At 43.0% G+C, this 24,520-nt stretch overlaps 1 protein-coding gene across 7 annotated transcripts in view; it reads left to right on the forward strand.

The window, feature by feature from the left end:
* Positions 1-24,520, forward strand: part of BNC2 (basonuclin zinc finger protein 2) — a 474,676-nt gene that overhangs the window by 161,169 nt on the left and 288,987 nt on the right. The window contains exon 1 of one of the 7 annotated variants that reach the window (XM_089779191.1): positions 6,991-7,409. The exons of 5 other annotated variants lie outside the window; for them this stretch is intronic. Coding sequence is in view for 1 of the 2 variants with exons in the window: in XM_075931530.2 (XP_075787645.2) it covers positions 7,407-7,409 (3 nt within the window). In the remaining variant the exon portion in view is untranslated. Of the gene's footprint in view, positions 1-6,990; positions 7,410-24,520 lie in introns of those variants that run through there. One more of the 7 variants, XM_075931530.2, reaches the window with a different exon arrangement.

Consider the following 24,520-nt stretch of genomic DNA (forward strand, 5'->3'; position numbering starts at 1 on the left):
TGAATTAATGAATTGTGAACTTCGTTTTTCTGTTACCAGTGTTTACTTGTGATATTTTAATATTGGAGAAAAATTGCCTGCGACAAGTATTTAGGAATAGAAAACATAGAAATACTCAGCAAGAATGCACCTCTTTACCATTCCTAATATCGCATATTTATTTCAAATGAGGTCTTTTTTTTGTTTTTTGTGGGTTTTCTTCAATATATAAATAAACTAATGAACTAATGCATCACATAAGAATTGGAATGAGTATGAAAATTCAGTGAAACTTAAATATACTGGCTTGCCATCATAACTATGGATATTAATTACAGTTTCCTAATAACAATATAGTATTTAGTGCTGATTTTGGGAGCAATTCTTATTCAAGAAATTCTACTTTTTGGAAAGGCAGTAAGATACTGGGCTGAGTAAGAGGATAGAATCAGGCTCCTTGTTATCTTTCCAGGGGATATGCGACTGTTTAGTTTTCTATGGCTAGACTTTAGCTTTTTATTATTTGCCATGTTCACAGCACTGTACAATCTTAAAAGAAGACACAGTCTCTGCCCTGAGCTACTTACCATCTAAATCTAACCCAATGAAGATTGAGTTGTGTATTTTGTTGGCTGGACAGACAATCTTGATTCATTGGAGATATTTTTGGTAGATAGTACTTGTCAAGTTAGTGTAGACCTGTAGTGGTAGAGGGATTAAACAACTTTGTCTTTGAACTGGAGTTTAAGAGGCTAATTGAGACCACCAATGAGAGGGAGGCAAGTCATATTTTTACAGGGACAGGTTACCTTGTTCAGAGAGCATCAGAAGCGTTGCTGTGCAGCATGCAGAGAAGGAGAAAACACATGTGCCCTGCTGTGTACATATTACATAAACATGAGATGCTGTGCTGAGGTGCATCTGATATGCCATGTATGTAGATATATGTATTTCTGTTGTGTTAGACAAACAGAGGTGCCTTAGGCCATTAGAGACTAGTTTAATCATGCAGGTGATACATTTGGTTTGGGGGACCTGAGGAAGTGAGGACTGCATTAGTGCCCTCAATCCACCTGATGCTCTCTGAGACATAGTTAGGGGCAGATTTGGAAAAAAACTACTTTTCCTTGTTCAGAGGACGACTGTCTTGAGAAGGGTGAAGGAGGAGAGACAGCTAATGAAGAAAAATGTGCTTCAGACAGACAGTAAAATACTAAGCTAAACTAAAATTCCTGATCAAGTAGGTTCCAAATGTGATATCAGGCATTCTTGCTTATTATGATTGTGGAATTTTTTAATGTTACTTTGTAGCTTCCAAAAGTGTGCTAGACACTTCACAATAAACAACAAGCCCTCTAGTGCTTACAAAGCCACAATAAGGGGCCAAGCAAACAGGGAGGAAATATAGAGATAAAATTATTCAGTCACTCCTCAAAGAAGTGTACATCAAATTATATGCCTTTTTAGTTGTATTAAACATGTATAATTTTTTTTTAAGAAAAGACATTTATTTACCTTTTTCTTAGCAAACTCACATTTTTTGGGTTTGTATGATAGAAGTAGGTCATACTGGAGGCACACATGCATAATTGATTGGGTGTTCCTGTGTATATATGTCATTAATTGTGTGCATACACATACAGCCCTTTTGTAACACCTTTTTTCAAAGGATCTCTAGGCACATTAGAGTAGCTATGAAGAAAGTAAGTATTCCAGTTTTGTAGTTGAGGAAACTGAGGCACAGGAATGTTACATGATTTTTTCAAAGTCACCACTGTTCATCAGTGGCAAAACAAGGAATGGATGTAAAAATTGATGTAAAAACTAGTCTGGTTTTTGACCCACGAGATCATGTTGCTACTTTATTTAATGTTTAATATATTACATCAGTTAGTGGTCCGCAATGAAAATGTTCCTTTCTTTAAGAACAAAGTTTAAAATAGTATAATTCCATGGTGCTTTGTTATCTTATTGTTTTCCAAAGATGTCAGAAGCATATAGTGAGTTCTCAACACAAGCAAACATTTCTAGACCAATTTGTAACTAATGGTTACTCAATAAGAAGAAACCATATTGATGTCTCTTGTGCAGAGATTTCTGTAGTCTTTGCATTGTCCCTCTTCCCCTTTTCATTTTTTTTTACATGAAGAAATCACACAGCAGCTAGCAGTCCTGTTTCTTATAGAAATCATCCTCAAAAAAGGTCAAGTAGTGACCCAAATGCTGGGACCTACTTCTTTAAAACAGTGTTGAACTAGTTCCTTGTGCTACAAAGACTGAAATAGCTTGAAAAGAGAATTTTCCATTTCTTGCCAGAGTGCATATCTGGGAATAAGAATGAAGAATAGGCTGCAGGCTACCAGACTCCAGATGCTGGAGTCCTTGATTTAGGTAGGCTCCTTTCCGGTACACACTACTTGCACCCATGTGTTTGGGTGACAAAAGATGGTTGATAGAAATGGAGCAACATTGTAAATGTTAGACAAGTTGCATCAAATATCGTGGCTTCTTACTATCTTTGTTCCTAACTTTCTTGACTCAGCCTGGGCAGCCATCTGTATTAAGGCATAGAGAAAAAGAAAAGCAGGTTTCTTCCTTCCAGCAATGCTTTTGAATGAACATGCTAGTATTTCCAGTAACTCTCAGCACCTGCATGGAAAGTGCTGTGATGTGATATGTGAGTCATATGAGGTAGATGGTGATAATGTAACCCCTTCCTGCAATATCTACTTCCTGTCAGCCTAATATTAAATCCACTCTAGATTGCCTGAGGGAGGAGGATTACACTATCTTGATATCTAACTCTATATCCAAAAGACTGTATAACCCTGCCCTCTGAACTCTTAGGCTGTGTCTATATTGGCGTGATCTTGCTACCTGTCTATACTGGCCGCGAGTTCTTGCGCAGGAACACTGACGTTCTAATGTATGAAATCAGGGCACCTTGCACAAGAACTATGATGCTCCCGCTAAGAAAGAATCCCTCTTGCGCAACTGTTCTTGCGCAACAGGCCAGTGTAGACAGGCAACATGAATTTCTTGCGCAAGAAAGCCCTATGGTTAAAATGGCCATCAGAGCTTTCTTGCACAAGAGAGCATCTACACTGGCAAGGATGCTCTTGCACAAAAGCACATCTCTTGCGCAAAGGCACATGCCAGTGTAGATGCTCTCTTCTGGAAGAGTTTTTGCATAAGAACTCTTCCGCAAAAGAATTCTTGCACAAAATTATGCCAGTGTAGACATAGCCTTAGCGGATGACAGTCATCTCAGATTCTCCCCAAGAGATACAAGAACCTGAAGGAGGAGCCAAAAACTTCCATCAAAGATTTTAATTCCCTCACTTGCAGCCTCCTCAAAGCTATACAGGTGTCTCCCCTTGCACAAGCCTCTAATGGTCTCCAAAACCTGAACAGATCTGTATTGTTCAAGAGGAGACATCAGATGCACACAAACATCCCACTCTCCCTACCTTTAATATCAGCAATTCACAGACACTTACCTTCCTTCCTCCCCCTTCCCACCCCCCCGCATCCCCCTTCTGTTCTGCAATGTGATTTGTCCTTTTCATATTTGTTCACTTTTTTTTAATTGTATCCTTTGGTATATATGGTTGTGACTGCTTTCTTCCACTATTTGATCTGAGGAAGTGGGTCTGGCCCACGAAAGCTCATCATCTAATAAACCATCTTGTTAGTCTTTAAAGTGCTACATTGTCCTGAATTTTGCTTCAACTACCCCAGACTAACACGGCTACATTTCTATCACCACCCAGATGTTAATTCTCATATAGAACTTCCACATAAGATAATTCTAGGGCTACATATATATGACTTCCACCAGATATATATAATAATATAGCTCCCTTCTGGCCCTGGAATCTATAAAACTGTGTGAATCTATTAAGAAATACTGAATGAGTACCACTAACTAGTAACAGAACAGCTTTGATAATGTCTACACTCATTTAATTTTTGTTTTCACTCCAAACACCACTCATTACTTTGAATACTTACAGTACAGGATATTTTATTCTTGATAAACACAAAACAAATTTTACTTAGTTTACCAGTAATCCCTAAACAATTTTTGGTACTTATGAGAAAAAATTCTGCCAAATAAAATCAGTAATGTTAACTGAAATCAAATGCCAGAACATTGCAGGCAATCTGAAAGAAATTCTTGGGATGTTGGGAAGTCATATGAAAAATTGTGACTATCTTGATTCATACAGGACATATGGTCACTTCAGATTCTAATGCTTCAGGGCATAAGCCAACCTGTAACGGATTAGGGTTTCGGAGAACCTTCCTCTGTGCAGGTTATTTCATAATTGTTCCATTCTAGGTTTCTTACACCTTTCGCTAAAGTATCTGATCCTGACCACTGTCCAATTCATTGTGGAAGTTCCAACATTCCTACGTTGCATGTTGCTCTAGGAAATGAAGTGTTAGAACTAAATTAGAATTTCCTGAAAATACATACTGCCCAGACAAGCTGAGATCTTTGCCTAAGTGACCTGGAGAAGATCATCCTATACATATATTTGCTCAAACTGATAGTGGACAAGGAGCTTCAGGGGATAGCCAAGTTAGTCTGTTACAGAAAAAAACAACAAATGGTCTGGCAGCCAGACCATTTGTTGTTGTTTTTTGATAGTGGACAAGTGAGTCTTGTTGAATAAATAGCAAGATACTAGGGAAAACAGTTCTACCGATGCTTCTGTGATTGATTCAGTGAGAGTTAATTTAACGGGTCTAGTGAAGACCTAAATCAACTGCAGAACATTCTCTGGTGGACTCCAGTGCTCTATTGGAATGAGAGTAATAAGGTAAGTCAACAGGAGAATGTGTCTCATCTACGCAGCACAGTGTAGACACCATAGTGTGTCGACCTAAGGTATCCAGCTACAGTATTCACATAGCTGGAGTAGTGTAACTTGACAGGTACAGGGGACAATTTTCCTGATGGTTACAAAAAGGGTCTTTAAATTGCCACAGGAGTCCCAGGAAGTGTGCTCTGGGTGGTGGGGGAGAATAGCCTCTTGCCCCACCCTTTCCACCCAATTCCATGCCCCTTTTGGGTGTGTGGAGCTGGCCTATTCACCTTGTCCAGGAGCCTATTAAGTCTGTTGGCCTCCCAGAACTTAGGTCAGCTTACCCCAGTAGTATAGATTAGGCCTTAGTCCTTGTAAACAAACCTAGTCATTCCTGGACATCCTGTGCCTTTGTATCTTGAATCTTTAGTCTCCTACTTACTGGGTAATTATGTATCTGACTCTGACTGACTGTGGTCCCAAATTTTATAAATTAGGCATCTTGTTCTTTTCTTATGTAAAAATAAGCATATATCCCAATGTTTCGATAGGCAACCTTTTCCTCCTTCCTCTTGTATTAAAATTTAATTCAGATTGTAAACCCCTTGGGGGCAGTGGACCAATCCCCCAATGTCCATCTGTAAATCAGTGAACACACATGGTGGTATATAAATAATAAGTTTATTCATAAAGGAGTGCAAATCTGGAGTCACAATCAGTATCTATTTCTATGAACAAAGGATGTTTTTACCTCCTCATTTGATTTCTGTAGACACTGATCTGTAACTAGCCACTTGAGGTATGTCTGCGTAGCATTTTGGACTGAACAGGGATGAGCTTCCCAGCCAGGGGTGATAGACTTGGGCAAGTGAGGCTCCACACTAGTGCTGTAAAAATAGCTGTAAAGACTGTGTTGGAAGCTGCAGATTGGACACTGAAGCCTAGTGAGCTGGGCCCACGCTGGAACTTCAATGCTTTGGGCTACAAGGTTCACTCCCTCTTATTCCAAAATGCTGAACCTCTGAGTTTCTGAGCAGGGATATGAGGACAAAGGGGCTGAGTTCCCCTTTTTTAGGGTAGGTTCAAAAATATTTAACGATGGTTATGTTTACCTGTGTGTTGGGAATGTTTCCTTGCCTGTTTTTTAGCGTCTTAAAAACAGCTTAAAATAAAAATAGGATAATTCAAGTATGGAAGAATTATAGCAGGCAGTGAAGAAGTGGGTGGAATCAAAGCAAAGAACTACAAAAGATAGGCTGTCCTGTCTGTCATTCAGATGAGAGGGGAGGAAAATCCAGGATATGGATAATCCATGTTTATAGCCTCAGAAATCAAAATGACAGGTAAATTATATTTATGTCATGGTAGTGTGGCAGTATGCTTCCTATTTGTGTTGGAATAATACTGTCACAATACACAAAAGGGTAAAGGAAGGCTTACACGATACTTAGTACTTTCCTCTTCACATCAGCGGTCCTGATAATTGTCAAATAAATGCTTGTTTTATTATAGATTAAATAAAATGCCATCAGATTGCCATAGTACTGGCAGCTTTGGTAACTAGCCCTTTAAGCAAACTGTTTTATTAGAAAATTCATAGCCTGATTACCACTGGCAAATGAAAAGTTCATTCTTAAAAAGTTAAAAAAAGGGGGGAGGGAAGGATGTTTAGATTAAAACACGATGAATTTTCAATAGTAATAATAATAATAATTAATAATATGGTAAAAAAAAAGAGAAACCCCCCACGCCCTCTGGCAATTGACCAAGAGCCAGTTGAAACAGCAGAACAGATGAGTGAAATGCTGGAGTTGCTTGCTCAGTGTTGTGACTTTGCAGAAGTTCTGAAGGGGCAAATGCATTACACGCCTGTCACACTGCAGAAACAGGTCAGGGGTCATGGTTAAGAGCAGGGTGTTGCTGGATAAGGTTGAGGAAGCAGAGGTGGCCCCTCTGCTCTGTGTGTGGGTCTGTGTACTCCTTTCCCGTCAGAGCTGGCCCAGCACAGCCAAAAAAGCGGTTCCTTGGCAAGACTTAATGGCAGGATGATGTAGTCTGTTGTGACTAGTGCATTCCTTTCAGGTTAAACTAGGGAAATGGCATTGTGTTAAAATTCCAAGTCGCATGAATGTTTTATTGCCACAAGTGCATTCAGGCCTCAAGGGGAGAGTGTGTGGTGGGGAAAGGGGGAGGGAGGGTGACTTAGAGAGTCAGGAACTATCAGAAGAACACTTCCCTTGGAAAATTTTACCCAGCAGTGTGAAGCTGACTTGCTGTGATAGCCGCTAAGAAGAGTTTCGCTTTTCCTAAACTGTGGCTTTTTAAAATCTCTCAGTCCAGACAATTAACAGCTGAAGAAAATATGACAAGACACACGCAAAGAGGTTGGGAGAGAGGGGAATGAAATGCGCCAGAAAGGAGCGGAGTTGCCTTCTTGTTTAAACTGCCAGATCTCCTCTTCCCTTCTCTCCCCCTCCCTCCTCACTACCCTGCTCCCAGAACTCTCCCCCCCCCCCGCCTTTCCTACCCCCCTTCCCCCTCCCGTTTCTGTCTGCTGAAGGCCAGGAGTGATCTGTTAACTGTACACCACTGACTGGGAGGCCAAAGCAGCTCATGGTACTGTATGTTACCATTACTACTCCCTCATTCCTTTTTTACATTTTTTAAACATTTCTTTGTAATAATGGTTTATATGAGTCAGAAGGATTTCATTTTAGACTACAAAAGAACAAAGTAGAGAAATAACTAAATGTTGTGCATTTCTGGGGATCTTTTTCAAAACCTGGAAAATAATCTATCTAATTTACATTAGTTGCAAGTAATGGTTTCTAGCAAAATTTAAATAGGATTATTAAATATAGAAATAGTGCAGGGTTTGGGATAGGTATGGGGCATGTAAAGAAATGTTATGAAGTCATGCGCATATTTTTCAATTCCTTTCAGTTATCATAGGACACATGTGTTTGTTTTTATTGACATGATTTTTTTAAGAAAAAATCATCTTATAAATTACTGAAATTTCATTAGTTCAGATGCTTGCTACGGGTTTACATTGTGTTTTATTTGTATGTCTGTGTTTCTGGCTTGATATGAAAATCTGTGTAGATATTTGTGGGTGCGGAGCATCTCTGAATATCAGGTTGTTTTTATTTAAGTGATTAGCTTTAGTCACCCACATGTGAAAAAGTTGGCCATAAAGCTTGTGTATGCATGGGCATGCCTAAGTCCCCCACGCCCCATGAATCACGTTCTTCATTTGATTGCACTCTTGCAACTTCACTAAAGTCCACGGAGTTACATTGGTGTAAAGGAAGGCTGATTTTGTTCTTACATATGTATATTTCATTAAATCAGCATCTGTCACCGTATGGACTGTGTGGATGTGAATATGGGTTTGTGTATGCATTAATATTTAACATATACTGACAATGTATGACTGGGAAGTGTAATTCATTGTTTTGTGAATAAAAAATGATCATACTTTCTAGTCATACAAGATCACACTTAACTAATTAAAATGTAGCATATTGTAAACCATTTCATAAAATATTTTTGACACATTAAAGGTGTGTGAATAAAAATTGGTGTTAGTTTAAATTGCTCATATTATTTGTAGTGTTAGTAATTATATTTGTCCAGTTTCTCAGATGGGGCCAATTGGCATAACTCCATCTGGGTCACCATGTATTGATGTATTTGTTTTTTCAGTGCTGTGGTATAAACTCAAATATATATACAAAGCCTGAATGGGCTTGATCCTGCAGGGTGCTATTCATCGTCAATCCATATGAGTTAAGGATGCTCACCACCTTGCAAGTTTCTAGCTCAAAGTGAGGGAAATGTGCCAGCCTTGTTAAAAAATAAATAGCTAAATACATGAAATGAATACAAGTTTAGTAGAATCTCAAAGATAAGGGGAATTCCCCCTTCTTGGAAATGTACATATGTGGAAATATTTAATGTGTGGAAATGAAACATCCATACACGACTTACACATGTGTAACTGTATAGATTTACAATACATATGGGATTCTGTGCTAAAACCTTTATATAATACACATTCACTGTGCAATGAAATACTTTTTATATTTTACCTTATATTAGAAAGCATATTATAAGGAAAATTATTTCTCATTTATCAGGGTAACAGGAATGCACAAGTATATATTGATAAATTAATGTAACTTTAAAAAGGGATAAACAAAGGGTGGGCAAGAGATGGCTTGCGGGCCAGATCCGGCCTGCAGCCACCTTGCCAGCACCCTTACTAATTGCTCTGTAAACTGGGAAAGGAGGAGAGAGCTTTCCGTGGTGTCCCCGCCCCCAGCAAAATCCCCAAGTTCCTATTGGGCAGTTTCTGACCATTAGGAGATGAGAAAATTTTACTGAAGGCAGGGGTAGCGAATGACGCCTCCTCACTCCCCCCTCCCTGTGCTGGAGCAGAGCCATCTGGAACAGTCCGCCCAGCACACAGGCAGGGTTCCTGCAGAGCTGCTGCCTGGGAGCCACCTAGGTAAGTGCCCCCCAGCCAGAGCCTGCCTCTGTCTCCTTCTCTTTCTCCCCAACTACATGCCCCAAGCTACTGCCCAAACACTTGTATCCCCTCTCCCCACTTCTTCCAGGTCACAACTCCCTCCTAGACTGTGCACTTCCTCATACATCCCTCCCCCTTTCCTTCACACATACCCCTCCCTGACCCTGCACCCCATTCTCCTGCCCCACATACCACCTAAATCCTTGGCGCCCCCTTTCCCTCCTTCTCCTACGTCACAACCCCCTCTTATACTCTTCCGACACCGCTCCTACAGGCCAGAATCCTCTCCTGCACTCCATAACCCCTCCTGGACCCAGCAGCCCAAGCGCCTGACCCAGATCATAATCCCCCCTTTCAGCCAAACTCCCTACTACACCCCACCAGCCATCCCAGACCCTGTGCTCCCTCCTCCGAAGTGCAGCCCTTTACCACTTGCCAAAATCTTGGAGTGGCCCCCCATTAAAAATTATTGCCCACTCCTGGGATAAGCCAACAGTAAATTTTCAAGTCACGTGTAATTTTTTTAAAGTTAGGAATGATTCACATAGGTTTGGCTGCATAATTTATTTATTTTGTTTCTATGAAAGGGGTTATTTTTGTCAGATAAACATAACTTTAAATTGTTTAGGGCCCTTTTTATTATGATAGAGGGTTTTTCTTGTTTTTTCTTAAAAACACTTATATTGTCAAGGTTTATGGAGAGTCATAGCCTCAACAAACAATCAGCTCTATAACAAAATCATGATTTATTTACCTGTTCAGTCAACCCTTCAGGTTTTAGAATTCATCATTGAAATCTTTTATAGATTCTGAAAGTTATCCACTTTGAATTATATTTTTTCTGCTTTAAACCATTGTAAGTACAAATTAATGGGAGTTTCCTTTTGATTATGATGTGAATGAGAAATTTTAAATTATGGTTTCTGAAGAAAAGTGGCAAGTTATACATTCACACAGTTTTTCTTTCATTTAGTGACTATTTAAAAAAAAATACTTTTTCCGAATGGACTTCTTGTAAATTGCAATTTTTAATGAATATTTTTTTAAAGTACTGATGTGTCCTGAAAACAAATTTCATATTCCTTTTGGAGAAGAGGAGATTTGATGGCAACTCTCTTATTTCCCACTAGTTAAGGGACAGTTCTTCCATAGACTTTCAATGATTACATTTTCAAAAGTTACTGAAAAACTTTTTAGAAACAAGAAGTCTGATTTTTTGCTGTCTTTACCCCTTGAGTACGTGCATATACATATGCAAACTGGGATGCAAATGCTACTAACTCTGAATTCTTTGCTCATGCCAGTGGCAGCAGTTTGTGCTCCTGGCAGAATTCAGCATCATGTGTATGCACAGAATTCAAGGTCCCTGTAGATTTATTTGCTTCCTAGCAGAAAAGAGACTTTGTGATGGCAATGCAAAAGCAAGGTGCAAGAACAGTCTTCCCTGGCTTCCTCCCTGGCAGTTCAAGTAGTTAGTTTGGGCATGCAGAGCAAGTGGTGGACGTAAATCACCATGGTGGAAAGTAGGGGGAGGAACGTGGCAGTCATGTATGTTAAAAAAAAAAAAAAAAAAAAAAAAAAGAGAGGGAGAATTTTGTAGAATTTTAAAATATTGTGCATAGAATTTGAATTTTTGGGTGCAAATTTTTAAATTTTTGGGTGCCAAATTCCTCCAGTGTACACTTCTTCACACTCATTTTTCACAAGTATATAAAATGTGAAAGGAGTGGATAATCAAGTCCAAGGTTTTTGTTCCTGTGCTAAAGTAATAATTTGACCTACAAAGTGGATGGGATTTTCAAAGGATTCCAAATGTTCAAAAGTTACAGAACAGCCACCCCAAAGTCCTGAGATTATCTTAAAATATTGAGCTTTTAAAAAGAAATTAGGATATGATTTAGTGTCTGAGACTTTAAGGCTCACTTTCAAGTCTTTCTTCACACATATGAGGGCTGGAAACTTAATTGTTTAAATGAAAGTTGAGATTTTCACATAATGAAATACTTCCAGGAGCTGGGGCTTTCAGAAGAAGAATCAAATATTGTAAAGACTTGCAATAAAATAGTGATAATTGGCAAAATTGTATTGCTTCTCAAATACCTCTGAAAGTGCTAGCCTAAGGCCTAGACTACAAACAAGACTTGTGCTTTAGTGTATCCAGGCCGATTTAGTTACACTGGTATAAACCTCGAATACAGACACACTTAGTACCCTTTACATTGTGCTTAAACTGGATTTGCTTAATCCATTATTTTTAATTAATTGAATTAATATAAACCAGTATAAACCATGTCTTAAATTGGTTTAACATGTCTACATTAGGAGTGTAACTAGGTAGTTTTAAATTGATTTATTTACACTGCTACCACTTTTCTAACACAGACTGTATTTGTGATGTTTTCTGATCCATTTATCATTTCTGTTCTCTGTAAAGCTACAATCAATGGATAGGTCCTTCATGTACAACAGTGAAAAAGTTCACCTTAACATTTTACCTTTTTGACAGAGTGAGGTATGATTTCAAGATTCATTTACATCAGCATCAAGTTTGAGCCTTACATGCCACATCAAGAAAGATTAATCACAGGGAAAAAAATCTTGAAGGCAGAAAACTGAATATTAGCAATCATATAGTTCTTCACATAAGGCTGTAAGTGAAATGATTATACCCCATAGCACTCACTTAGCAACTAGTATTATAGTTAAGGCTGAAAAAAATGTCTTTGATCATCTCCCCTGCTTGTACACACCCGTAGCTAAGTAAAATAAATCACCAGTTAGCCTAAACTTTTACATATTTAAAGCTTGGCTGTAAGATAGTGGGGATTTTGATTTTTAATATTTGATCAAAATCCTCACAGCTTTTTTTGAGATTTAAAAAAGTTGCATTATATTTTATTCCCTGATAACTCAAAAACAGCAAAATTTTGAACTACTTCATATAGTCCTTGTTAAGTATTTCTGTGACCAAAATTGGAAAAAAGTAAGTTGGTGGTGTAGCCCCTGATTCGGCACGGCGCTTACACACATGGGACTACTGTAATGCTGCACACGTTTAATTAAGTACTTCACTTAATCAGGGACTGAGATAGGAAAGACTAAAAAGTGAGGAATAGCAATGTAAAAGGTTAACCGATTAACAAGTTAACCAGCAAGCCTCGCCCTTAACGAGTGAGGCTTACCTGTTTTAGTTAACTGGTAGGGGGGCTGGTGCAGCTCCCCACCTGCCCTAGAGAAGGGGCTGCTCCAGCTTGACAGGGCTCATGGCTGGCTGGAGTAGCTCCTCTCTGTGGCAGGCCTTGCCCGCCCTCGCCCCGCCCTTCCCCCCGCCACAAGTTACACACTGTGGCTCCACAGGAGTGGGGCCAGCAGGGGCAGCCAGCCAGTTCCCAGGGAGCCCACAGCAAAGCCTCTTTGGAGTGGGGCAGCTTTGCTGCAGCAGAGAAGCCTCCCTTCCTGGAGTGGAGCCAACAGCCCCTGCAAGCCCTGCTCCTGCAGAAGCCTCCTCCCTGGGAGAGGAGCCAGAGGCCCTTGATGAGCCCATCGTGGGGAGGCTTCGCTGCTTAGCTTAGCTTAGCTTTATACTGCAGAGCCTGCAGCATGTGTAACTGCTAAGATTTGTAGTGGTTACATGGTTACCTTTTAAATGACTTTTTACCTCCCTAGAGAGAGGGAGACAAATACACGTGCACCTGTAGAAGAAAATGTGTTAAAGTATGAGCCAGAAAAGATTGTGCACATATGATATTTTCAGTGTGTTCTTATGCATCTCTGTTTCTAGAAGGTTCTGTGACATGCTTCTATGAAAACTGACAGTCTGATCCTGTGCATGCCAAAATTAGTGGCCAGAGGAGATCAAAATTGGGGCCTTATTAAAGTTTTAAAGCTGCTCAAGTGTCGAGATGTAAGTAGGGTTGCCAGGTGTCCTGTATTGTACCGGACAGTCTGGTATTTGCGCACTCTGTCCGGTAAAAAATATCAGAAAGTACCAGACATGTGCGATGTCTGGTATTTTCTGATTTTTCCGGCTGCGCACGGCGTGGGTGGAGGGAGCAGCTGGGAGGCGAGGCCGCGATTGCTGCCAGGAGCCCTCAATTGGTCCTCACTCATGTGTCGCCGGGAGCCCGCGTGGGACAGGCAGCAAATGCCCAGGTCAGTCCCACTCCCCGCTGGCCAATTTGCTCACCCCCCCCCCCCTTCCTGGCCAGCTGATTTTCCCCCACTTCCCCTCCTGATCTTCCCCAGCCAGCCTCCTTGCACAGCCCCCCAGCTCTACTTCCCGCTGGCTCGTTCCTCTTCCTTGTCTCCCCCAGCCAGGGCTGCTGCACCCCCCTCCTGCCAGCTCTGCTTCCTGCCCCCACTTCCTCCCCCTCCGCTGCCCCCTTACCCCCCGCCAGCTGTGCTTCCTGCTCCCCCTTCCTCCTGGCTACCCTCGCGGCCCCTAGCTGTGTTTCCCACCCCCCCCCCTTACTCCTGGCCAGCCCCGCCCTCTTCCATCCGGTCCCCCCGCCCCCAATATCCCGCGGCCAGGCTCGTTCCACCCGATTCCCCCATGACTAGCCCTGCTTCCCGTTGGCCCAACCCATCTCCCCCAGACAGCCCCGTTGCCACCCTCCCCATTAGCTGTTTCCAGGTCTTCCCCCTCTTCCCGGCCAGCACCACTCCCTTCCTGGCCGGCCCCACCCCCCCAATGAAGCATGTTAGGGTTTTTGAGGGTGGTTTCTTTTTTTTTTTTTTTTTTTTATGATTACCTGGTAACCGCAGTGACCCAGGTTCTTGGAGGTGAGGGTTTTTTTTTGTTTGTTTTTGGCTCAACAAAGTTTTTCCTTCAACAAAATTTTTTCCTGGTGGTTTTTGTTTGGGGTGTGTGTGTGTGTGTTCGGTATTTTTCTTTCAGCCATCTGGCAACCCTAGATGTAAGCAGGGGGAGCCAGAGCCAGTGCTGGGGGGGCAGAGGCAGCTGAGGATTTTGCGGGGCACAGGGCAGCATTATTTCGCGGGGCCCCCCCTTTGACATGGCGCATGCGCAGGGGTTCTTGAAGTGTGGGGCCCGGGGCGGCCGCCCCACTCGCCCTGCCCTATATCCGCCCCTCTTGGGGGAAGCTAGCTTAAAAGCCAGTTCCCCCTAGCACCTTCTCCATGGGGGCAGGAGAGGTGGAGGCACAGCAGAAACGGCACAAGTGAGGACTGAAGCAGTCTCCCCTTGTGCCCCTTCAGCTGCGATTCTGTTTTTGAAAATGCCCCTCAGGGAATGTGGGGATTCCTTTTGAAATATACAAGAACCCCAGGGCTCTTGTATATTTCAAAGGCTCAGGGAGTATGGGACCAGCGGGGGAGTCTCCCACTGGCCCCGCACTCCCTTCTGCTTTTGAAAAGCCCAAGAGCCCCACCAGGGTGCTGCAAAGAGTGTGGGGCTAAAGGGGTCCCCCGCTGGTCCCATGCTCCCTGTGAGGCTTCCGCTTTTGAACTGTAGCAAGAGCCTGGTAGGACTCTTGCTACAGTTCAAAGGTGGAGGAGCCCTTATAGACTAATCGAATAGTCGATGGAAATCCCCTCGACTATTCAATTAGTTAATTAATCTAAATTTAACATCCCTACTTGAGTGCACTGGCCATGCTGAGTCCTTACAGCAAATTAACGGAAAGCTTTTTCCTTTTTTAAAAAAGAGAAGTTAAATGCCATTAAATATGTAATCTGTCTCGAAGGCTTATTTTGCAGTTTTTATTAAGGAAAAATTCCCACTGAAGTTAACTCTGTATAGTCTCCATCTCTACTTTACTGATATTTCCATATTTGAAAATGTGATATACAACTCTTCTGTTTTTTTTATTTGGTCTTTTAAAATACATTATTGTATTAAGAGTATGATGGGTGGTGTTTGCAAATTGCTTCAGGATACAGACTTCTTTTTTAGGAGCGTGGCTCAACGGAATTATTATTTTTTTGTTTTTAGACATTGCCTTATGTCTTTAGATATGTGCATAGCATAACATTATCTTTAGCAAGGACTTTTAAACATGAGTGGTTTAAGACAAGGAGAAAGAGGAACTAATGCTAACCACCTTTTCCTGTATGTACTTCATAACACTAGTAAAATGGGAGTGGAATCTAGAGAAATGTCGCATTTGCACATAGGCAAATAGCTGTATCTTATCTGAGTTTGGGGTATTTTTCTTTTTAAATCTTCATTTATGATCCAGCAGCAAAGTAATGTTTTAATAGTTTTTTAGCAAAAACTTCTGTTTTTGAACATTCCTCTTGAGTCTAAATGATTCTGAATTTAGGAGTTGTTCTTTCAACAATGGAAATTGAGACCATGCAGCGCTGTGCAGGACAATTCAACCTTTCACCCGTAAGGGACCAACTCCCTTGGCACAGCACTGGACTAAAGTAGTGATACCACATTCAGATGTTATGTTCTCTTTCTCCGTCTAGGTTTGTTAGGATCTGTTTACAACAAACACATATAAAACTTCAGAGGGTAGCTGAGTTAGTCTGTACCTAGAAAAACTTAAAAAACAATGAATAGTCTAGTAACACCTTAAAGACTAACAAAACCTGTAGATGGTATCATGAGCTTTCGTGAAAAGTGGGTTGTGTCCACGAAAGCTCATGATACCATCTACATGTTTTGTTAGTCTTTAAGTGTACTAGACTAGTCATTGTTTTACATATAAAACTGCTTGGCAAGTAAACTCTTAACAAACAAGCAAGTCAATCTTTCCATTATGGAAGCTAAAGGAGAGTCACATAAATACCAGAAAAAGAAATCTTGCTTGTTCCTAGTTAGTCTTGTCTATAAAACGAAGTATTTTCACACCCAAAATTCTGTATCAATATGGAAGTGGGATATATTTTTTCAGCGAGTATGATAATTGTGATCAATTATATTTGTGACAGTACGTGATAAAAGGAGTGCTTCAGGACATAGGTTAATTACAGAATTTCATTTTTTCCCCCTCTTTCTAAATGTCTGCTCAGTCAACCTAGTACAGGGTGAGTGGATCTTTTTGACTTTCTAGTGAATCACCAGTTATTGGCTACTGTCAGACACAGGGTGGTGGACTTAATCAAATAATCCAAATAAGTATCTAATATAAAGTATACAATTTTGCTTTTTCTCAGTGTAAACAACCTTATTTCTAGAACTTTAAAAAAATTATATTTGGATTCACAAATGTCCAAGTTTACTATTTAGTTTTTAAAATGAAAGTCAAGGGAGAGGGAGGGAGAGAAGATGAAGAAAAATACACAATCCAATATCTAATCTGAATTTTCCTCCTTATTCCTCCAGAAAGAAAGAGAAGTTGAGTATGGTTGCTGGAAAGTATTACATTCCCCCTTTGTCATCCTACAATCTTGTTTGCGTGTCTTCTTAGTTCTCTTCTGGTACTGCTATTGAAAGGACATGAATTGGGAGCATAATAAAGCTCTTTGATATTAGCTCTTTGCAAATCAGACAGTAAAAACTGTCTTTTGTAGTTTTAGCTAACTGTTGTGTGAAGAAGAAAAGAGTTTTCAATGTAATAAATATACTGAATGGTAACTGTTGTGGTGGCTGTGGTTTTATTTCACAGAAGCAAATTATGTTCACTCTACTTTCCTCCTCTTTTTGCTGTAAAAAATGTTTCACCTAAAACAAAAATATCACATTAATTCATCTTGTGCCATACTCTAATGTTACAGCACAACTTATATATTTCATTAATTATCAGCAGTTATCAGCAAAATCCTTACATTAAAACATGCCTTTTTGGGGAGATTATATTTAGGCGGAAATCCAGGCAGAGCCAGCGGAATTTTCCTCACAGATTTTGACTATAAGCACGCGCGCGCGTGTGTGTTATATAAAGAGGGACAAGAATAGATACAAAGGGTACAGAGTTTTGTCAGAAAAATGGCCTTTTTTCAACAAAACTTGAGGAACGTCCACACTGCAATTGCGTTCTTGTGCAAGAAAATTGAAAGAATCGAAGGGTTCTTCTTCGAGTGGTCCCCGTGGGTGCTCCACTCAAGGTGTCGGGTCCCGACCCGGCACCGCTAGTCGGAGATTTCCAGAGCCATAGCCAGGCCGGACCGTGCATGCCTGAGAACAGCACACGGCGTTCGAGCCTTTGCAACGGTCCGGCCCCCCCCCCCCGTCAGTTCCGCTCAACTGCCTGTGGTTGCTGGCGGAGCACCATTTATCTCCTCAGAGAAAAGCCGTTCTGAAAAAAAAAAAAAAAAAAAAAGAGAAAAACTTATTATACACAGTTGGTATTCTAGTATAGTTAGTTAGTTAGTACAATTGTTAGTTTAAAAAAAAGAAAAAGTTATTAGTTTACTTGTATATAGTTAAGTGGTTAACATCATGCCCGGCTCACCCAGGTTTAAACGCTGTGCGCAATGTAAGGAACCGATGCCGGCATCTGACGGGCATGCGACCTTTATCAGATGCCTAGGAGAGTCGCAAGTACCACAGAAATGCACCCATTGCGCGAAATTGACACCTAGAGCACGCAGGGAGAGAGACATGAGATTGAAACTCCTGCTGTGCGATAAGGCTTTACAGCCTTCTAATGACCAGGTGTCAGAAACCCTCGCAGGGCAGAAAAGGAGATCGTGATCGCCCGCGGTGATGGGGTCAAAGAGAAAGAGAGTGTCTCCGTCACGCTCTCTTCCAGGCACTTCATTGTCCCGGACCAGTCAGGGACACAAGCCGGGTACGTCTGGAGGGATAGGGCACCAAGAAACGCCACACTGAGCACTGTCAGTGATGCCCGCACCTCGAGCCGATCGTCATCGGCACCAGCTCTGAACGCCTCTAAGAGTTCGGCTCACTGAGAGCAATCGGCACCGCCAGAGGTGCTGGAACAGGGACTGGCTGCACAGCCGCAATCTACAGCGGCACTGCAAGCGGCGCCGATAGATCATGACAAGCCGGCACCGCAGTCGGCGCCGGAGGTGGCAATGAGTGACAGGCCCCTAGGAGGTGCATGAGCGGGCCCAACAGCAGGGCGTCCCGCAGTGCGCCGAGTTGGCACCGGGAAATCGCTTGCATTTAACAGCCTCGGCAGACGGAGCGTGCAAGCCTGGCCCCAACAGCATGATAGCACAGTGCACGGGACGGGGGGGTCAATCCCCTCCCCTCTCCCCTCAGGGGAGGGAGGATGCCTGGGTATCTAAGGTCCCTACGAAGGCTGCTAGAAAGTCAATGCCAAGATACTCCATTTCACCATCGCCAAAATTTTCACCTGAACCTTCGCCTTCACCGTGTCATTCAGCGAGGGTCAGGGATTACCCAACGTTCCACGATCATGCAATGCGTTCTTCGCGATGGAGATCAAGATCTCGTCACTCTGGCCATTGTGACAGATATCCCTATTATCATCGGGGATCATCATATCGGTCTCTCTCACCTAGCTACTCTCCTCCAAGATCGTATCATAGGAGGTATGCTAGCAGATACTCCTTGCGACGATTGTCCCCGGAGCACATTAATTACAGGAGCCACCGTTCATCCTATGATCACGGTAGATCTCAGTCCCATTCCCATCTGTGCTGCTGTCAAGCTCCTTGTGCATCACAACCATCACCTCCAGTCCAGGAATGTCGGACTGCGAGACCTCTGCCAGAGACCCCCTCGGCCCTAGCTCACCTGTCGGAGCCTGAGGAAGGCCAAATTTCGGATGCGGATGATCACCTGCAGACTGTATCTCCAGAAGATATTTCGTCATCTTCCCCAGATGATGCGGTGTTTGCGGGAGATTCTTCTCCTCCTGATGACACAAAGGAATTTCAAGATCTTTTCAGGAGAGTGGCCCAGTCTCAGGACGTCCAGCTATCATATGTCCAGACAAAACAATTCAAACTCTGGAGAAATTTACATCCTAAGCAACAATGTAAGGTCGCTCTCCATATGGATGAGGCAATCCTCCAGTCAGCAGCGGAAATTTGGCATACCCCGGCTTCGACAGCTCCAACTTCGAAACCAGCAGAGAAACGTTATTTTGTGTCATCTAAAGACTAAGAATTCCTTTTTACCCACCCTCAGCCAAACTCCTTGGTCGTTGATGCAGCTCTCCAAAGGGCTAAGAACCCACAGCTGAAAAATGTGGGGGCAGATAAGGGGGCAAAAAAATTGGATATATTTGGCCGTAAAGTATATACATCAGCCACATTGCTCCTTCGCATAGCGAATTACACAGCCCTATTGGCGAACCATAGTTTCAATAATATCGCGAAGCTTACAGAGCTGGCCCAAAGATCATTGGACGCCGATAAGGAGCTGTTACGGACGATCCTCAAGGAAGGCTATGCGTGTTCAAAGGCTAATCTCCAGATAGCTATGGATATGGCGGACACAGCGGCTCGAGGAGTGGCAACAGCAGTGTCTATGAGACGCTCATCCTGGCTCGCCACAGCGGCGGTACCCAAGGAGCTACACTCCAAGGTTGAAGACCTTCCTTTTGACAGGGTAAGATTATTTGCAGAAAAGACAGATGAGGTACTTCATACTGGCAAGGATTCAAGAACAACACTCCATACGCTGGGAATGTATGTACCACCATTCTGCCGTTGTCGTTATTTCCCGTATCCAAGACGGTATGATTACCAGCCTCGGAGACAACAAAATCGCCTGTTCGACCAGTCCCGATCTAGACAACGGCCTCAGCGAAGGCGTCCACCACTGCCTAGATTATCGGGCATGTCCGCCTCAAAACAGCAAGTTTGACTCCCTTGTTGGGGGCAAGCGAATGCTACCAATCGTTGTTGTGCACACAAGTCCCATTTTCCACCATCACTTATGACCTTACTATCACCAATGGGTCAAAATAACATCGGACAAATGGGTACTGGAAGTCATAAAGATCGGCTTCACCATTCCCTTCACTTCCATCCCCCCCACCACCCCACCTTCCCCGTCCCTTTTCAGGGACCCATCTCACGAAAACCTCCTGCGACAGGAAGCTCATTGTCTCCTCGCTATCGGGGCGATAGAGAGGGTCCCAGATCAGTTCAAGGGAAGAGGGTTTTATTCCAGATACTTCCTAACGGAAAAGAAAACGGGGGGCTGGAGACCCATTCTCAATCTATGCCGTCTGAATTGTTATCTCCGCAGGCAGCGCTTCAAAATGGTGACCCCGAGTTCCATAATCCCATCCCTTGATCACAACGATTGGTTCACTGCCCTCGATATACAAGATGCATATTTTCACATCACAATTCATCCTGCTCACAGACGTTTTCTGCGATTTGTGATAGGCCAAGATCATTTTCAGTTTCGGGTTCTACCATTCGGTCTTGCTTCAGCACCCAGAGCTTTCTTGAAAACCCTGGCTGTCGTAGCAGCTCATCTGCGTCGTCTACAGGTGATAATATACCCATACCTGGACGATTGCTTAATAAAAGGTTCCACGGAGCAAGAGGCGTCGCAGATGGTGGCGATGGTCGAACAAACATTCAAATCCCTCGGTCTCCTCTTGAACAAGCAAAAATCAACACTTACTCCGACACAATCCATAAAGTTTATAGGGGTAAACCTCGATTCACGCACGGCGAGAGCATACTTACCTCAGAAAAGATTTCAAGCGATCAAAGACCTCGTTACCATACTCACCGGGAATGTGAGTGTCTCAGTTCACAATTGCCTTCATCTCCTGGGTCATATGGCGGCAGCCACCGTCGTAGTTCCTCATGCGCGGCTTCACCTGAGGAACCTCCAACACTGGCTGTCCACGGTTTATGTTCCCGTGAGGCACAACATTCACAAGGTAGTATGGCTACCTTCACATGTTCAGAGATCTCTATGTTGGTGGACGAGGGCACAAAATCTTCTGCCGGGAGTTCCATTCCACCGACAACAACCATCGGTACAGATAACGTCAGATGCCTCACTCATCGGCTGGGGTGCCCACATGGACAACGAACGAATACAGGGCAAATGGTCTCTCAGCGAGAGGCATCTGCACATCAATTGATTGGAGCTCCGGGCAATTTTCTATGCATGCAAACATTTTCTCCCGCATATCAAAGGTCTTATAGTAAGGATACTGACGGACAATGTAGCAGCGATGTATTATGTGAACAGACAGGGAGGAGCACGATCACGCTCCCTATGCGCCGAAGCAGTGCGGTGTTGGAATTGGTGCATACAGAACAGCGGAACCATAATAGCATCGTACTTACCTGGCACCGCCAATGTAATTGCGGATTCCCTCAGCAGACGTTTTCCCACTGACCACGAGTGGGAAATAAGGGCAGATGTAGTTCGTGCGATATTTCTCAGATGGGGTATTCCCCTCGTAGACCTATTCGCAACGTCCAACAACAGGAAGTGTTGCCTATATTGCTCCAGAGCAGGGCTCGGCAAGGGCTCCCTCGGCGACGCGCTTCTGGTCACATGAAGAAGGCACTTCTGTATGCGTTTCCCCCGACGGCCCTCATCTCCAGAACACTGGAAAAAATCAGAGCAGAATCGGCGACTGTCATTTTGCTAGCACCAGCATGGCCCAGGCAAGCCTGGTATCCATTTTTACACAAAATGTCGATTCAGCCACCTTACCCCCTTCCTCTCCACCAGGATCTTCTTTCTCAGGAACAAGGCTCGCTGTTACACCCCAGTCTTCAGGCATTACATCTGACGGCGTGGCTCCTCAGTGGTTAAAAGGAGACGAAAACCTGTGCTCTGAACAGGTCAAAGCAATACTTCTACATAGTAGGAAAGAGTCTACGTGGAACACTTACCTCGCGAAGTGGCAGAGATTTTCTAAGCGGTGCCTTCAGAATAACATACAGCTCTCATCTCCTCTGCAGAACGTTTTGGATTACATCCTTCATCTACGAAATTCGGGACTTGCACTATCATCTTTAAAGGTGCACTTGGCAGCTATTCGTGCCTTCCACCATCCAGTAGAAGGTTCCTCGCTCTTCTCTCATATAATTACAAAAGGTTCTTAAAGGGGCTCATGAATTTATACCCACCACGAAGGGCGCCTCCCCCTTCTTGGAATCTCGATTTAGTGTTGGATACCATTATGTACCCCCCCCCCCCCTTTGAGCCTCTGGCGTCGGTTTCTTTACATATGCTAACCATGAAAATGGTCTTTCTACTTGCAATTACATCAGCGAAAAGGGTGAGTGAACTGGGGGCGTTGATGGCAAGCCCTCCTTTTACGGTTTTTTCCAAAGACACGGTAACGCTGCGATTACACCCGGACTTTATTCCCAAAGTCTGCTCTTCCTTTCACATTAACGAGCCTATTGTTCTCTCAGCTTTTTACCCCAAGCCTCATTCCTCAAGTAAGGATCATCTTTTCCACATCCTCGATGTCCAACGTGCGCTTTCTTTCTATATAGACAGAACCCGCCAATGGCGGCGCACGGACAGGCTGTTCGTATCTTCAGCACAGAGATCCAAGGGCAAAGCACTTTCCACTCAGCGCATTGCAAAACTAATTACTCTTTGTATTACAAATTGCCATTCGATTCGGAACAAACCTCGTCCTTCTTTACCTCGGGCTCACTCTACGCGAGCAGTAGCAACCTCCACTGCTTTTGCAAGGGGAGTTTCCCTTGCGGATATCTGCCGCGCGGCTACCTGGGTCTCTAGTGTAACTTTTGCGCGTCATTATGCCATAACTAGGAGGTGGGCTTCAGATGCTGCGGTGGCCTCTGCGGTTCTATCCACGGTAGAAAATAACTGACCTGGAGCGCATTCTGGTTTACTGCTTTGTACTCACCTTGAGTGGAGCACCCACGGGGACCACTCGAAGAAGAAGAAGAGGTTACTCACCTTGTGTAGTAACGATGGTTCTTCGAGATGTGTCCCCTTGGGTGCTCCACGCCCCATCCTCCTCCCCGCTCCCGGTTTCTCTGCTTTATCTTTCAGAGACCGAGCAGTGAGAGGAACTGACGGGGGTGGGGGGGCAGACCGTTGCAAAGGCGCGAACGCCGCGTGCTGTTCTCAGGCATGCGTGGTCCGGCCCGGCTACGGCTCTGGAAATCTCCGACTAGCAGCGCTGGGTCGGGACCCGACACCTTGAGTGGAGCACCCACGGGGACACGTCTTGAAGAACCATCGTTACTACACAAGGTGAGTAACCTCTTCTTTTTCCAGCATGGTAATCCTCATTCTACAGGGAAGAAGCCTTTTTGCGAAAGAGCTCTTTCACAAAAAGGGGTGTGTGGATGGGGAAGAAGGAGTTCTTTCGGAAGAAGAGGGAAGAGGAAAAAGCGCAGGTGCCCTGGTGGCCATTCCATCCATGGCAATCACAGCTTACATTCGAGAGAGCGTCCATTCAGTCTGGATGCGCTCTTTCAAAAAAGCAGATCGCTTTTTCAATGCACTTTTGCAGTGTGGATGCTCTCTTTCGGAAGAAGTTTTTTCGGAAGATCTTTTCTGAAAAAAGCTTCTTCCACAAGAAGCCGGTAGTCTAGACATAGCCAAAGTTTGGCACCAGTATCCCTGAAAGTTCAGCTATTTGGTTTCAGAATTGTATTGTATAAATCTATAAATCCAATAGATTTATTTGATATTGTTGTATTTATAAACTAGAACTATTTGCAAATATAGTACATTCCTCTCAGAACCTTCCAATTGCTTCTCCAGTAGCTCACTAATATTCTTTGATTGGCATGGATGTGTCAAACCTTTATTAACACAAAATGACCAAAAATGATTTTTACATTTTGTATCAAATGGGTTGTGTACAAAATTATTGCTATTGACTTAATATTCGTTATATGTCTCTATACTCCATTCTAGTTGGAGAAAACCAAAGTTAACTCATTCAACACTTTCTTGAAGAATTCAAAATGTTTTTCAGTGTAAATCTAAACATCAGCATCTTTTTAAAAAATTCCTTCCAAGTGCACTGCCATTTGGACGTGGGAGATACTGCTGTGTAGAGACATGCCTTTTTCTTGCATCTGCATCTCTTTCTTTGTCTAGCCCGCGCAGCCTGGCTGTTTTACTAGAATTCTCAGTTGCTTATTTAATTCCAAGAGTGCCTGCTTTTCTGTTTAAAAAATATGTGCTGTGCACAAACCCAGCCTTCCTCCTTCTATTTCCTTATACCTCCTCTTCTGAAAACATTGTGTTAGTATGACACAAGTTCTGTCATCTCCAACTATTTCACTGGATTCCTATCCTTAAAAATGTATGCTGCAAAGTTAGTAGGAACATTGAGTGCCACATTACAAAGCAAAAATG

Source organism: Pelodiscus sinensis, chromosome 6 (genome assembly GCF_052426305.1).
Source record: "Pelodiscus sinensis isolate ZL-2025 chromosome 6, ASM5242630v1, whole genome shotgun sequence".
In the NCBI taxonomy this organism is placed as follows: domain Eukaryota; kingdom Metazoa; phylum Chordata; order Testudines; family Trionychidae; genus Pelodiscus; species Pelodiscus sinensis.